Below are 14106 nucleotides of genomic sequence, written 5' to 3'. Positions count from 1 at the left end.
TGCACTGTAGCCTAGGTGACAGAGCCAGACCATATCTCTAAACAAAAATAAGTAAATAAACTAAAACATGTATGGAGCCACAACAGACCCTGAATATCCAAAGCAATCTTGAGTAAAAAGAACAAAGCAGGAGGCATCACCGTACCTGATTTCAAAATCCAATACAAAGCCATAATAATCAAAACAGCATGGTACTAGCATAAAAACAGATACATTAGACCAACGGAACAGAGTGGAGGGCCCAGAAATAAATCCACACATTTCAGTCAATTGATTTTCAGCAAAGATGCCAAAAATATGGAAAGGAGAGTCTCTTCAATAAATGGTGTTAGGAAAATTGGATATCCACATACAGAAGAATGAAATTAGACCCTCAACTTACACCATATACAAAAATCTACCTAAAATGGTTTTTTTTTTTTTTTTTTGACACTGAGTCTTGCTCTACTGCCCAGGCCGGAGTGCATTGGTACGATCTTGGCTCACTACAACCTCTGCCTCCCAGGTTCTAGTGATTCTCCTGCCTCAGCTTCCCAGGTAACTGAGATTACAAGTGCCTGCCACTATGCCCAGTTAATTTTTGTATTTTTAGTAGAGACGGGGTTTCACCATGTTGGCTAGGCTGGTCTCGACCTCCTGACCTCAGGTGATCCACCCACCTTGGCCTCCCAAAGTGCTGGGATTACAGGCATGAGCCACCATGACCGGCCTGGATTAGATTTAAACATAAAATGTGAAATTATGGCCAGGCAAGGTGGCTCACGCCTGTAATCCCAGCACTTTGGGAGGCCGAGGTGGGGGATCACGAGGTCAGCAATTCAAGACCAGTCTGGCCAACATGGTGAAACCTCATCTCTACTAAAAATACAAAAATTAGCCGGGCATGGTTGTGCGCACCTGTAGTCTCAGCTACTCAGGAGGCTGAGGCAGGAGAATTGCTTGAACCTGGGAGGCAGAGGTTGCAGTGAGCTGAGATTGCGCCACAGCACTCCAGCCTGGGCGACAGAGTAAGACTCTGTCTAAAAACAAACAAACAAAAAAAGGTGAAATTATAAAACTATTAGAAGGAAACAGGGGAAAAGTTCCATGACATTTTTCTAAACAATGATTTTTGTATATGGTTCCAAAAGTACAGGCAACAAAAGCAAAAATAGGCAAATGGTGTTACATCAAACTAAAAGGCTTCTTCATGATTTCACTCATATGCGGAATCTAAAGAAGTCAAACTTGCCAGGCGCAGTGGCTCACGCCTGTAATCCCAGCACTTTGGAGGCTGAGGCGGGCAGATCACAAGGTCAGGAGATTGAGACCATCCTGACTAACATGGTGAAACCCCGTCTCTAAAATACAAAAAATTAGCCGGGCATGGTGGTGGGCGCCTGTAGCCCCAGCTACTCAGGAGGCTGAGGCAGGAGAATGGTGTGAACCCGGGAGATGGAGCTTGCAGTGAGCCGAGATCACATCACTGCACTCCAGTCTGGGCAACAGAATGAGACTCCATTTCAAAAAAAAAAAAAAAGAAGTCAAACTCATAAAAGCAGAAAGTGTAGAGTGGTGGTTAGCAGAGGCTGGGGATGGGCAGATTGTGGAGATGTTAGTCAAAGGACACTTTTTTTTCAGTTAGACAGGAGAAATAAGTTCAAGAGATTATTACACATCATGATAACTATAGTTAATAACACTACATTGTATACTTGAAGATTCCTGAGAGTGGATTTTAAGTGTTCTCATCACAAAAAGAAATGCGAGGTGGCTGAGCATGGTGGCTCACGCTTATAATCCCAGCACTTTGGGAGGCCAAGGTGGGTGGATCACCTGAGGTCAGGAGATCGAGATCAGCCTCACCAACATGGTGAAACCCTGTCTCTACTAAAAATACAACAATTAGCCAGGCGTGGTGGCGCCCACCTGTAATCCCAGCTACTAGGGAGGCAGGATAATCGCTTGAACCTGGGAGGTAGAGGTTGCAGTGTACAACAGTGTGTGTCAATCACATGAACTTAGAATGAAGCAAAAGAAGCCAGACATTAATGAATACATATCATATGATTCCATTTATCAGGCAAAGCTGACCTACAGTGTTAAAAGTCACAATAGTGGTTGTTTTGTGACGAACTAGAGGCTTCTGTGATTCTTTGAGATAATTCTTTGAGCTTTTCACTTTGAATTTTCATTCTATATATTCTAATTTTTTTTTAAGTTAACAAAAAGAATTCAACTAGGCCCATGTAGTGGCTCACGCCTGTAATCCCAGCACTTTGGAAGGCTGAGGTGGGCAGGTCACCTGAGTTTGGGAGTTTGAGACCAGCCTGGCGGACATTGTAAAACCTTCTTTGCTAAAAATACAAAAATTAGCCAGGCATGGTGGTGCGTGCCTGTAATCCCAGCTACTTGGGAGGCTGAGGCAGGAGAATAGCTTGAACCCAGTGGGGGAGCAGAGGTGGGGCTGGGGGTGGGGGGAGGTTGCCGTGAACCGAGATTGCACCACTGCACTCCAGCCTGGGCAGCAGAATGAGACTCCGCCTCAAAAAAAAAAAAAAAAAAAAATTCAACTTATGATTTCAGCCCAGATGGATATTGGAAAAAACTTTCAGTTTGTATTCTATTCTATTTTTTTCTATTCAGCAAAACGATTATCAACTCATCAACACAGAAGACTTCCATGATCAGACCAAATGTGGGGTCGGAGGAGCAGATTCTCCCCACCACCAAGCAGGGAACCATTTCTGCAATGGACATCAGGTGGGTGTCCTTTATTTCAATTCGGACACTACCTAGATATAGTGTCAGATCCCATAGGTCGAAGCCTCAGTCCCCAGAATTGCCCCCCACTCAGACACCAGTCACAAGTCTGGGCCTCTAGAACTTCTGATCAATCAATTTCAAGTTGGGGTTCCTAAGACCCCTTCTTTTGGATGGATTAATTTTCTGGAGCAGCTCACAGAACTGGTTTATTGAAGAGATGCATAGAGCAAGGTATTGTGGAAGAGGAATGGAGCTTCTGAAAGCTACATTGTCTCCGGTATATACCTGGGGTTCATCGTCTCGTGCCAGGAAAATTTAGGACACGAATACACACTAGGAGTTTAGGAGTGGACGTTTAATAGGCAGAAGAGAAAGAAAAACAGCATTCTCAATAAAGAGAGGGAGGTCTTCCCAGAGGAAAAGACTGGCTGGTGGTGGATGTGCTAGATTTTACAGTCTGGCTTGAGGAGCTGGTGTATGGGGCTCACAGATTGGTTCAATCAGATATGACATTTACATAGCGCATATGGAAGGCTGGTTGCTCCACCCTAATATTGGTATGCAAGTGAACTCTCCTTGGCCAGCACCACCTTGTCTGCTCCTTACTGTACACCAGGCTGGCAGAGAAGCAAAGATGGAACCGCCCTCTTGAACATGTCTAGTCCCTAGTTTCTGCCGGTATTCACCCCTGCAAGCTCCCAGCTTGTTGGTCTGTGTCTGCAGCTCGACTTCACAGGTTGCTCTTTGTTAGAAAATGATTTGGGGCTGCTTTTCATTAAAAAGAAAAACCTTACCAAGGACTCCCATACCCTTACTATCTGCCCAAGTGGTTTCTTCTTAGCTCGTATATCACTTTCATATTCTCCCTGGGCACACCACTCTTCAGGAACCTCCATGTGTTCAACTCTCTGTAAACTCTCCAAACCCTGTCCTTTTGGCTTTGTATGGAGGTTTGATTACATAGGCAAAGTTGATTAAACCACTGGCCATAGATAAGCAGCTTGACCTTCAGTGGCTTTCCCCAACCCTGAAGGTTGGGGGGTGGAGTTGAAAGTCCCAATCCTCGGCCGGGCGCGGTGGCTCAAGCCTGTAATCCCAGCACTTTGGGAGGCCGAGACGGGTGGATCACGAGGTCAGGAGATAGAGACCATCCTGGCTAACACGGTGAAACCCCGTCTCTACTAAAAAAAATACAAAAATCTAGCCGGGCGAGGTGGCGGGCGCCTGTAGTCCCAGCTACTCCGGAGGCTGAGGCAGGAGAATGGCGTAAACCCGGGAGGCGGAGCTTGCAGTGAGCTGAGATCCGGCCACTGCACTCCAGCCCGGGCGACAAAGCGAGACTCCGTCTCAAAAAAAAAAAAAGAAAAGAAAAGAAAAGAAAAGAGGCCGGGCGCGGTGGCTCAAGCCTGTAATTCCAGCACTTTGGGAGGCCGAGACGGGCGGATCACGAGGTCAGGAGATCGAGACCATCCTGGCTAACACGGTGAAACCCCGTCTCTACTAAAAAAATACAAAAAATTAGCCGGGCGAGATGGCGGGCGCCTGTAGTCCCAGCTACTCAGGAGGCTGAGGCGAGAGAATGGCGTAAACCCGGGAGGCGGAGCTTGCAGTGAGCTGAGATCCGGCCGCTGCACTCCAGCCTGGGCGACAGAGCGAGACTCCGTCTCAAAAAAAAAAAAAAAAAAAGAAAAGAAAAGAAAGTCCCAATCCTCTAATCAGGCCTTTGACTTTCTAATGACCAGTCCCATCCTGAAGCTATCTTGTCAATCATTAGCATACAAAAAGACATCACTTTGGAGATTCCAAAGATTTTAAGAATTGCTATATTTCACAATATCCCAGTGGAATAACAGGGTCAAGATTTATCCTCTCAGCCGGTAGCAGTGGCTCACACCTGTAAGCCCAGTACTTTGGGAGGCAGAGGCGGGTGGATCGCCTGAAGTCAGGAGTTCGAGACTAGCCTGGGCAACACAGTCAAACACTGTCTCTATTAAAAATACAAAATTTAGCCAGGTGGGTGGCACGCACCCGTAATCTCAGCTACTTGGGAGACTGAGGCAGGAGAATCGCTTGAACCTGGGAGGTGGAGGTTGCGGTGAGCTGAGATTGCGCCATTGCACTCCAGCGTGGGCAACAAGAGCGAAACTCCGTCTCAAAAAAAAAAAAAGATGTATCTTCTCATCCAAAACAACTAAGTGACAGTTGAGAGTTACCTGAAAGGATTAATGAGAACAATTCACAGACCTCACGTAGGGAGGGGCAATAGTTTCTCCCTAGAAAAAATTAATTTCTTAAAATTCAGTGCCTGGGCACAGTGGCTCACGCCTGTAATCCTAGCACTTTGGGAGGTCGAAGCGAGCAGATCACTTGAGATCAGGAGTTTGAGACCAGCCCGGCCAACATGGAGAAACCCCATTTCTACCAAAAATACAAAAATTAGCTGGGAGTGGCGCATGCCTGAGGTCGCAGCTACTTGGAAGTCTGAGGTGGGAGGATCACTCCGGCCTGGAAGGCGCAGGTTGCCCTGACCCAAGATTGCGCCACTACACTCCAGCCTGGGCAATGGCAGAGGGAGACTCTGTCATTAAAAAAAAAAAAAAAAAAGGCCGGGCGCGGTGGCTCAAGCCTGTAATCCCAGCACTTTGGGAGGCCGAGACGGGTGGATCACGAGGTCAGGAGATCGAGACCATCCTGGCTAACACGGTGAAACCCCGTCTCTACTAAAAAATACAAAAAACTAGCCAGGTGAGGTGGCGGGCGCCTGTAGTCCCAGCTACTCGGGAGCCTGAGCAGGAGAATGGCATGAACCCGGGAGGCGGAGCTTGCAGTGAGCTGAGATCCGGCCACTGCACTCCAGCCCCAGAGACAGAGTGAGACTCCATCTCAAAAAAAAAAAAAGGCTCATGCCTGTGATCTCAGCACTTTGGGAGGCTGAGGTGGGAGGAATGCTTGAGTTCAAGAGTTTAAGACTAGCTTGAGCAAAATAACAAGACCTTATCTCTACTAAAAATAAAAAAATAGGCTGGACACTGTGGCTCACTCCTGTAATCCCAGTACTTTGGGAAGCCGAGGTGGGTGGATCATCTGAGGTCAGGAGTTCAAGACCAGCCTGACCCACATGGAGAAACCCCGTCTCTACTAAAAATACAAAAATTAGCTGGGGTCGTGGCACATGCCTGTAATCCCAGCTACTCGGGAGGCTGAGGTAGGAGAATCACTTGAACCCGGGAGGCAGAGGTTGCAGTCAGCCGAGATTGTGCCATTGAACTCCAGTCTGGGCAAAAAGAGTGAAACTCCATCTCAAAAAAGAAATTTCCTTGGGCCAGATGGTTTTGCAGGTAAATTCTACCCAACTGGCAAGTTAATATACTCCTGAGATAGAAGAGTGAAGCTGTATTGCTGGCCTTCCCAGATGAAAGCAAACTACTTTTGGTGGGCCTTATAGACAGATTCGAAGAAATAATCATTTGCCAGATCATAGCGGCATACCAGGAACCAGGGGATGTGTTAATTTGTTCAAGCAATGAAACCACATCTGGTACAGAAGCTATGACTGGAGTTAGTACCTAGTTAAGCTTACAATAATCCACCGTCGTTCTCCAAAATCCATCTGTATTCTTTACAGGCCAAACAGGAAAGCTGAATGAGGATATGGTTGGAATCATCACTAAGGCATCTTTGAAGTCCTTAGTGATGGCACTAATTCCTCCAGGAATGGGATATTTGTTTTGTTTTCACTGTTTTTCTAGGTAGAGGCACTAGTGGCTCCTATCTGGCCTTTCCCACCATAGTAGCCCTCATTCCACAGGTAAGGGAGCCAGTGCGGGGATTCTGCCATCTACTGAGTATGTATATTCCAATTATACATTTTGGAACTTGTGAAACAACCACAGGATGAGTGTGTGGGATGACTCACACACTGGGTTCACTGTGAGATGGGCCTGAGCTAAAGCTCTTTTGATTAATGGGTAGACCACAATAACATTTTGGATCTCCTGGAATTAATGTCAGCTCAGAGCCAGTGTCCAGCAGTCCCCCAAAAGGTCTGATTATTTCCTTTTTCCCAATGCACACTCTGATACAAGGTCATAGGTCCCCTTGGGGAAGGTCAGGAGAAAAAGTAGTAGTATAAAGGTAGGGCCCTTCTTCAAGGAACTTGAGGTCCTGTTCACCCAAGGAGCTCTGAGTCTGTCAGCTGGCTCAAATCTGGAAATTGATTGATGGACTGTCACTCTGTTTTCATGATTCAGATATTTATGTTCATTCAATCTAGGAATTTTCTACTTGTTTAGATTAAGTAAGAATTTAGTAGGCTTCCTATCCATTTCTGGGAACACTATGATCAACTAGCCAATGCCATAGGTCAGTATGAGTCAGACTATTTTGATTGCTGCTTTGATGCTGCTGTCCATTACAGGAATCATATCCACCTTGCCTTTGGTGGTTGGGTGCCACCACTGGGTCCCAGTTAGGTTTACAAATTCAGTGACTATAATTCCCACTATTAAGGTCTGAACTGTAGAGAAGAGTGATCACAGAGCTCTTCAAGGATACCGGGGCTTCCTTCACTGTATTTTTTTCTCATACTATTGGTGAAAGCCAGCACAGTGGCTCATGTCTATAATCCCAGCATTTTGGGAGGCTGAGGCAGCCACCACACCTGGCTAATTGTTGTATGTTTTGTAGAAACAGGGTCTCGCTATGTTGCCCAGGCTGGTCTCAAACTCCTTAGCTCAAGCAATCCTCCCACTTTGGACTCCCAAAGTGCGAGGATTACAGCCATGAGCTACCATGCCCTGCCTCCTTTTTTTTTTTTTTTTTTTGAGCTAGAGTCTTGTTCCCTCACCCCGGTTGGAGTGTAGTGGTGCAATTGCGGCTCACTGCGAGCTCCGCCTCCCAGGTTCAAGCAATTTTCCTGCCTCAGCCTCCCAAGTAGCTGGGATTACAGCTACTTGGGAACTGTAATCACACCTGGCAGACTTTTTTTTTTTTTTTTGGAGATGGAGTGTTCCCTCTGCCACCCAGGCTGGAGTGCAGTGGTGCGATCTCAGCTCACTGCAAGCTCTGCCTCCTGAGTTCATGCCATTCTCCTGCCTCAGCCTCCCGAGTAGCTGGGACTACAGGCACCCGCCACCACACCCGGCTCATTTTTTGTATTTTTGGTAGAGACGGGATCTCACTGTGTTAGCCAAGATGGTCTCGATCTCCTGACCTCATGATCTGCCCACCTCGGCCTCCCAAAGTGCTGGGATTACAGGTGTGAGCCACCACGCCCGGCCACACCTGGCAGATTTTGTACAGCTACTTGGGAGCTGTAACCACACCTGGTAGATTTTTGTATTTTTAGTAGAGATGGGATTTCACCATGTTGGCCAGGCTGGTCTCAAACTCCTGACCTCAGGTGGTCTGATCCACCATTGTCGGCCTCCCAAAGTGCTGGGATTACAGGCATGAGCCACCACGCCTGGCCTTATTTTATTTTTTATTTTTATACATATTTTTTGATATAGAGTCTTGCTCTGTCACCCAGGATGGAGTGTAGTGGTGCGATCTTGGCTCACTGAAACCTCTGTCTCCTGGGTTCAAGCAATTCTCCTGCCTCAGCCTCCCAAGTAGCTAGGACTACAGGCACCCGCCACCATGCCTGGCTAATTTTTGTGTTTTTAGTAGATACAGGGTTTTACCATGTTGGCCAGGCTGGTCTTGAACTCCTGACCTTGTGATCCGCCTGCCTCAGCCTCCCAAAGTGCTGAGATTACAGGCGTGAGCCACCACACCTGGCCTATTTTATTTTTTTGAGGCAGTCTCACTCTTCAGTCACCTAGGCTGGAGTGCAGTGGCGCGATCTTGGCTCATTGCAGCCTCTGTCTCCTAGGCAGATTCTCATGCCTTAGCCTCCCAAGTAGCTGGGATTACAGGCCTGGGCCACCGCACCTGGCCTGGTACTTTATTTTTAAAATTGAACATTTACTACCTTTAGACTTAGCCATTCCAAGCCTAGGTATTTATTCCAGAGAAATGAAAGCATATATCTGTATAATGCCTTGTACATGAATGTTTATAGCAGCTTATTTGTAATAAACCAAAACCAAAAACAGCCCATGCCATGACATGCCATGGAAAAACACTCAACAATAAAATGGAATCAACTATTCATATATACAAAAGTGTGGATGAATCTCAAAGTAATGCTAAGTGAAAGACGTGAGGCAGAAGAAAGTAGATACTGTATGGCTCCACTTAAATAAAATCTAAAATATGTAAATTAATATACAGTGACAGGAGCACATTGGTGGTTAGTTGGGGATTGAAGTGGAGGGCGGGGAACAGCATGAGGAAGGGGCATGAGGAAACTTTTGGGGGAAATGGGTAAATTCATTATGTTGATGTGGTGAAGGTTTCACAGGGTTGTCGTTGTTTTTTTTTTTTTTTGAGATGGAGTCTTGCTCTGTTACCCAGGCTGCAGTGCAGTGGCACGATCTAGGCTCCCTGCAAGCTCCACCTTCCCGGGTTCACGCCATTCTCCTGCCTCAGCCTCACCACGCACCGCTAATTTTTTGTATTTTTAGTGGATACGGGGGTTTTCACTGTGTTAGCAGGATGGTCTCGATCTCCTGACCTCGTGATCCACCCGCCTCAGCCTCCCAGAGTGTTGGGATTACAGGCGTGAGCCACCGCGCCCGGCTGGTTTCACAGGTATTTATGTATATCAGTCCTTTTTTTTTTTTTTTTTTTTTTTTTGAGGCGGAGTCTCGCTCTGTCGCCGGGACTGGAGTGCAGTGGGCAGATCTCAGCTCACTGCAAGCTCCGCCTCCCGGGTTTACGCCATTCTCCTGCCTCAGCCTCCCAAGTAGCTGGGACTACAGGCGCCCGCCATCTCGCCCGGCTAGTTTTTGTATTTTTAGTAGAGACGGGGTTTCACCGTGTTAGCCAGGATGGTCTCGATCTGCTGACCTTGTGATCCGCCCGTCTCGGCCTCCCAAAGTGCTGGGATTACAGGCTTGAGCCACCGCGCCCGGCCCCTTTTTTTTTTTTTTTTAGACGGAATCTCGCTCTGCTCCCAGGCTGGAAAGCAACGGCGCGGTCTTGGCTCACTGCAACCTCCGCCTCCTGGGTTCAAGCAATTCTCCTACCTCAGCCTCCCGAGTAGCTGGGACTACAGGCGCCTGCCACCACGCCCGGCTAATTTTGTTTTTGGTAGTTTTAGTAGAGACGGGGTTTCACCATGTTAGCCAAAATGGTCTCGATCTCCTGAACTCATAATCCACCTGCCTCAGCCTCCCAAAATTCTAGGATTACAGGCGTGAGCCACCGTGCCCAGCCTGTATCAATACTTGCACACTTTTTTTTTTTTTTTTTTTGAGACAGAGTCTCGCCCTTTCTCCCAGGCTGGAGTGCAGTGGCACAATCTTGGCTCACTGCAAGCTCCGCCTCCCGGGTTCACACCATTCTCCTACCTCAGCCTCCCGAGTAGCTGGGACTACAGGTGCCCACCACCATGCCTGGCTAATTTTTTTGTATTTTTTAGTAGAGACGGGGTTTCACCGTGTTATCCAAGATGGTCTCGATCTCCCGACCTCGTGATCTGGCTGCCTCGGCCTCCCAAAGTGCTAGGATTATATCCGTGAGCCACCGCGCCCAGCTCAATACTTGCATACTTTTAAAATGTACATTTTGGCTGGGTGCGTGGCTCACGTCTGTAATCCTAGCACTTTGCGAGGCCGAGGTGGGCAGATCACCTGAGGTCAGGAGTTCAAGACTAGCCTGGCCAACATGGTAAAACCTTCACCTTCAACATGGTGAAACCCCGTCTCTACTAAAATACAAAACTTAGTCAGGCATGATGGCGAGTGCCTGTAGTCTCAGCTACTCGGGAGGCTGAGGCAGGAGAATTGCTTGAGCATTCGGGAGCATGCAGCTCCCGAAGTCCCAGTGAGCTGAGGTGGCGCCATTGCACTCCAGCCTGGGCGACAGAGCCAGACTCTTATCTCAAAAACAAAAACAAATGTATATTTCAGGCCAGGCATGGTGGCTCAATCCTGTAATCTTAGCACTCTGGGAGGCTGAGGCAGGCAGATTGCTTTAGCTCAAGAGTCCAAGACCAGCCTGGGCAATATGGTGAAACCCCATTTCTACAAAAAATAAAAAAATTAGCAGGGCGTGGTGATGTGTGTGCCTGAAGTGGGAGGGTGGCTTGAGCCCTGAAGGCAGAAGTTGCATACATTTTATTATATGCTAACTGTACCTCAATAAAGCTGTTAAAAGAAAACACTGTGTTGTTGTTGCTAGTTGCCAGAAGTTGGAACAGGAGAGAGTGGGGGAGTGTGTGGAGAGCGGGAACTTATCGATATTTAGCACTCTTTTTTTCTGTGAGGCGGAGTCTTGCTCTGTCACCCAGGCTGGAGTGCATTGGCGCAATCTCGGCTCACGGCAACCTCCACCTTTCTGGCTCAAGTGATTCTCTTGCCTCAGCCTCCGGAGTAGCTGGGACTACAGGAAGGAGCCACCATACCAAGCTAATCTTTTGTATTTTTAGTAGAGACAGGGTTTCACTATATTGGCCAGGTTTGTCTTGAAATCCTGAGCTCAAGTGATCCGCCTGCCTCTGCCTCCCAAGATGCTAGGATTACAGGCGTGAGCTACCGCACCTGGCCAAGCTCTCTGTGTTTTTTTGTTTTGTTTTGTTTTTTGTTTTTTAAAGAATATATAAAATGGGCCAGGCATGGTGGCTCACACCTGTAATCTCAGCACTTTGGGAGGGGGGCGGATCACGAGGTCAGGAGATCAAGACCATCCTGGCTAACATGGTAAAACTCTGTCTCTACTAAAAATACAAAAACAATTAGCCAGGCGTGGTAGCCGGTGCCTGTAGTCCCAGTTACTTGGGAGGCTGAGGCAGGAGAATCGCTTGAACCCAGGAGGTGGAGGTTGTAGTAAGCCAAGATGGTGACATTGCACTCCAGCCTGGGGGACAGAGCAAGACTCGGTCTCAAGAAAAAAAAAAAAAAAAAATATATATATATATATTAGTTGGGTGGGGTGGTGCATGCCTGTAATCTCAGCTACTTGGGAGGCCGAGGCAGGAGAATCATTTTAACCCAGGAGATGGAGGTTGCAGTGAGCCGAGATTGCGCCACTGCACACAGCCTGAACAACATCATGAGAGTCTGTCTCAAAAAAAAAAAAAAAATCAATCTATCTATCTGTCAATCAACCAATCAATCCATCATCTATCTATGGAGAGAGAGAGACAGGGGTCTCACTGTGTTGCCCAGACTGGTCTTGAACTCCAAGGCCCAAGCAATCCTCCTGTCTTGGCCTCCAAAATGCTGGGATTACAGGAGTGAGCCACTGTGCCTGGTTAACACTCCTTTTTTTTTTTTTTTTTTTTTTTTTTTTTGAGATAGAGTCTCCCTCTGTCACCAGGCTGGAAAGTAGTGGCACAATCCATAGCTCACTGTAACCTTGAATTTCTGGTCTCAAGGGACCCTCCCGAGTAGCTGGGACTGCAAGTGCATACCACCACCTTCTGGCTAATTTTTAAATTTTTTGTAGAGACAGGGTCTTGCTTTGTTGCCTGGGATGGTCTCAAACTCCTGGGCTCAAGTGAGCCTCTCACCTTGACCTCCTAAAGTACTGGGATTTTACAGGCATGAGCCATTGTGACCACTTTAGCTTTCCTTAAACATAGGAAAGAACTCCCCCTTAATCAATTTCATCAAACGTGACTGATTTTTGTTTGTTTGTTTTTGAGACAGGGTCTCGCTCTGTCACCCGTGCTGAGTGGGGTGCAGTAATGCAAGCATGGTGCTCAGTGCAGTCTCCTGGGTTCAGGGAATCCTCTGGCCTCAGCCTCCCAAAGAGCTGGGACTACAGACTGGAGCCACCATGCCTGGCTAAATTTTTTATTTTTAGTAGACAGGAGGTCTCCTTATGTTGGCCAAGCTGTTCTAGAACTCCTGGGCTCAAGAGATCCTCCTGCCTTGGCCTCCCAAAGAGTTGGGATTACAGGCACGAGTCGCTGTGCCTGGCCTGACTTTGTTGTGCTTCAAGAGAATAAAACACAGCATAACCTTAATTGTTTGGGGGTCTATTCGATTCCTATGTTATTTATTTATTTATTTATTTATTTTTCTAAAAATATAGATTGGGTCTCTCTATATTGATCAGGCTGGTCTCTTAACTCCTGACCTCAAGGGATCCTCCCATCTCAGCCTCCCAAAGTGTTGGGATTACAGGCATAAGCCACCGCACCCGGCTGACATTATTTAAACACTCTTCTTATTGTCCTTGAATGTCTCCTAATTTCTCCTTGAAGTGTACAGGGAAAATAAAAGAAGCTAGAATTCAAAGCAATCTAAATTCTGTCTGGTTAATAGCTGTTTGATAAAACCTCCACAGGGAACAAATGAATTTTTTTTTTTTTTTTGAGACAGAGTTTTGCTCTTGTTGCCCAGACTTGAGTGCAATGGTGCATTCTCAGCTCACCACAACCTCCACCTCCTGGGTTCAAGCGATTCTCCTACCTCAGCCTCCCGAGTACCTGGGATTACAGGCATGTGCAATCACGCTCAGCTAATTTTTTGTGTTTTTAGTAGAGACGGGTTTCTCCATGTTGGTCGGGCTGATCTCGAACTCCTGACCTCAGGCAATCCGCCCGCCTTGGCCTCCCAAAGTGCTGGGATTACAGGCATGAGCCACCACACCCGGCTTGATTTATTTCTTAAATGGCTTTATTAAACCTGATATAAAGAGATTAATGTCAAATTGGAGCTTGTTATATTCACAGTCGGTGTCAGGTGAAATTGTCATTTGAAGTCAAAGCAACCCTAAATACAGTCAAATATCATGCAAGTGATTTCTAAAATAAACAAAAATGTACTCGGTCACAGAAAGTTTAAAAAGAAAATTGCAGTCTGTAAACTTCAGATTCACTACCTACCTCTCTTGCTCGATGGAGCTGTGCGCGCTCAATCCTAGAGATGATATCCTTTACTGAGAATGGGATCTCAAGGTTAGGGAGCACCAAAGGACTAAGGACATTTTGGGGCTCTCTTCTCATGATGGTGGAATCCTTGATGTATTTTTCTGATTCGAGGTCATCGTCTATCTCATTTTTCATTTTGAAAAACATTTCAAAGATGTGGATGATTTCCTTTTATTTCTTCTTTTTCACAGAATCTACGAAAATGCTAATAAAGATATCCAGTAGGAAGCTAGGAGAGGTCTTTCCTGCTCCCAGAAGTTGTGGCATATTCTGCTGCTAATTGGTGGCTACCATGATATTCCAGTCCTGTTGATGTCACAATAGACCCATTGTGACATTATCATTGATCAAACATGTAAAGAGTGCTTACTATG

General features: G+C 46.7%; 1 protein-coding gene across 1 annotated transcript in view; it reads right to left on the bottom strand.

Annotated features, from left to right (window-relative positions):
* Window positions 1–14017, bottom strand: part of FAM186A (family with sequence similarity 186 member A) — a 76061-nt gene extending 62044 nt beyond the window's left edge. Inside the window, exon 1 of the mRNA XM_033222116.1 lies at window positions 13688–14017. Coding sequence (XP_033078007.1) covers window positions 13688–13879 — 192 coding nt within the window. The 5' untranslated portion in view covers window positions 13880–14017. The remainder of the gene's footprint in view (window positions 1–13687) is intronic.
* Between the last annotated feature and the right edge of the window lie 89 nt (window positions 14018–14106).

Source organism: Trachypithecus francoisi, unplaced genomic scaffold, assembly GCF_009764315.1.
Source record: "Trachypithecus francoisi isolate TF-2019V2 unplaced genomic scaffold, Tfra_2.0 Lachesis_group11, whole genome shotgun sequence".
Classification (NCBI taxonomy): Eukaryota; Metazoa; Chordata; class Mammalia; order Primates; family Cercopithecidae; genus Trachypithecus; species Trachypithecus francoisi.
This window is presented reverse-complemented; position numbering and strand designations above follow the sequence as displayed.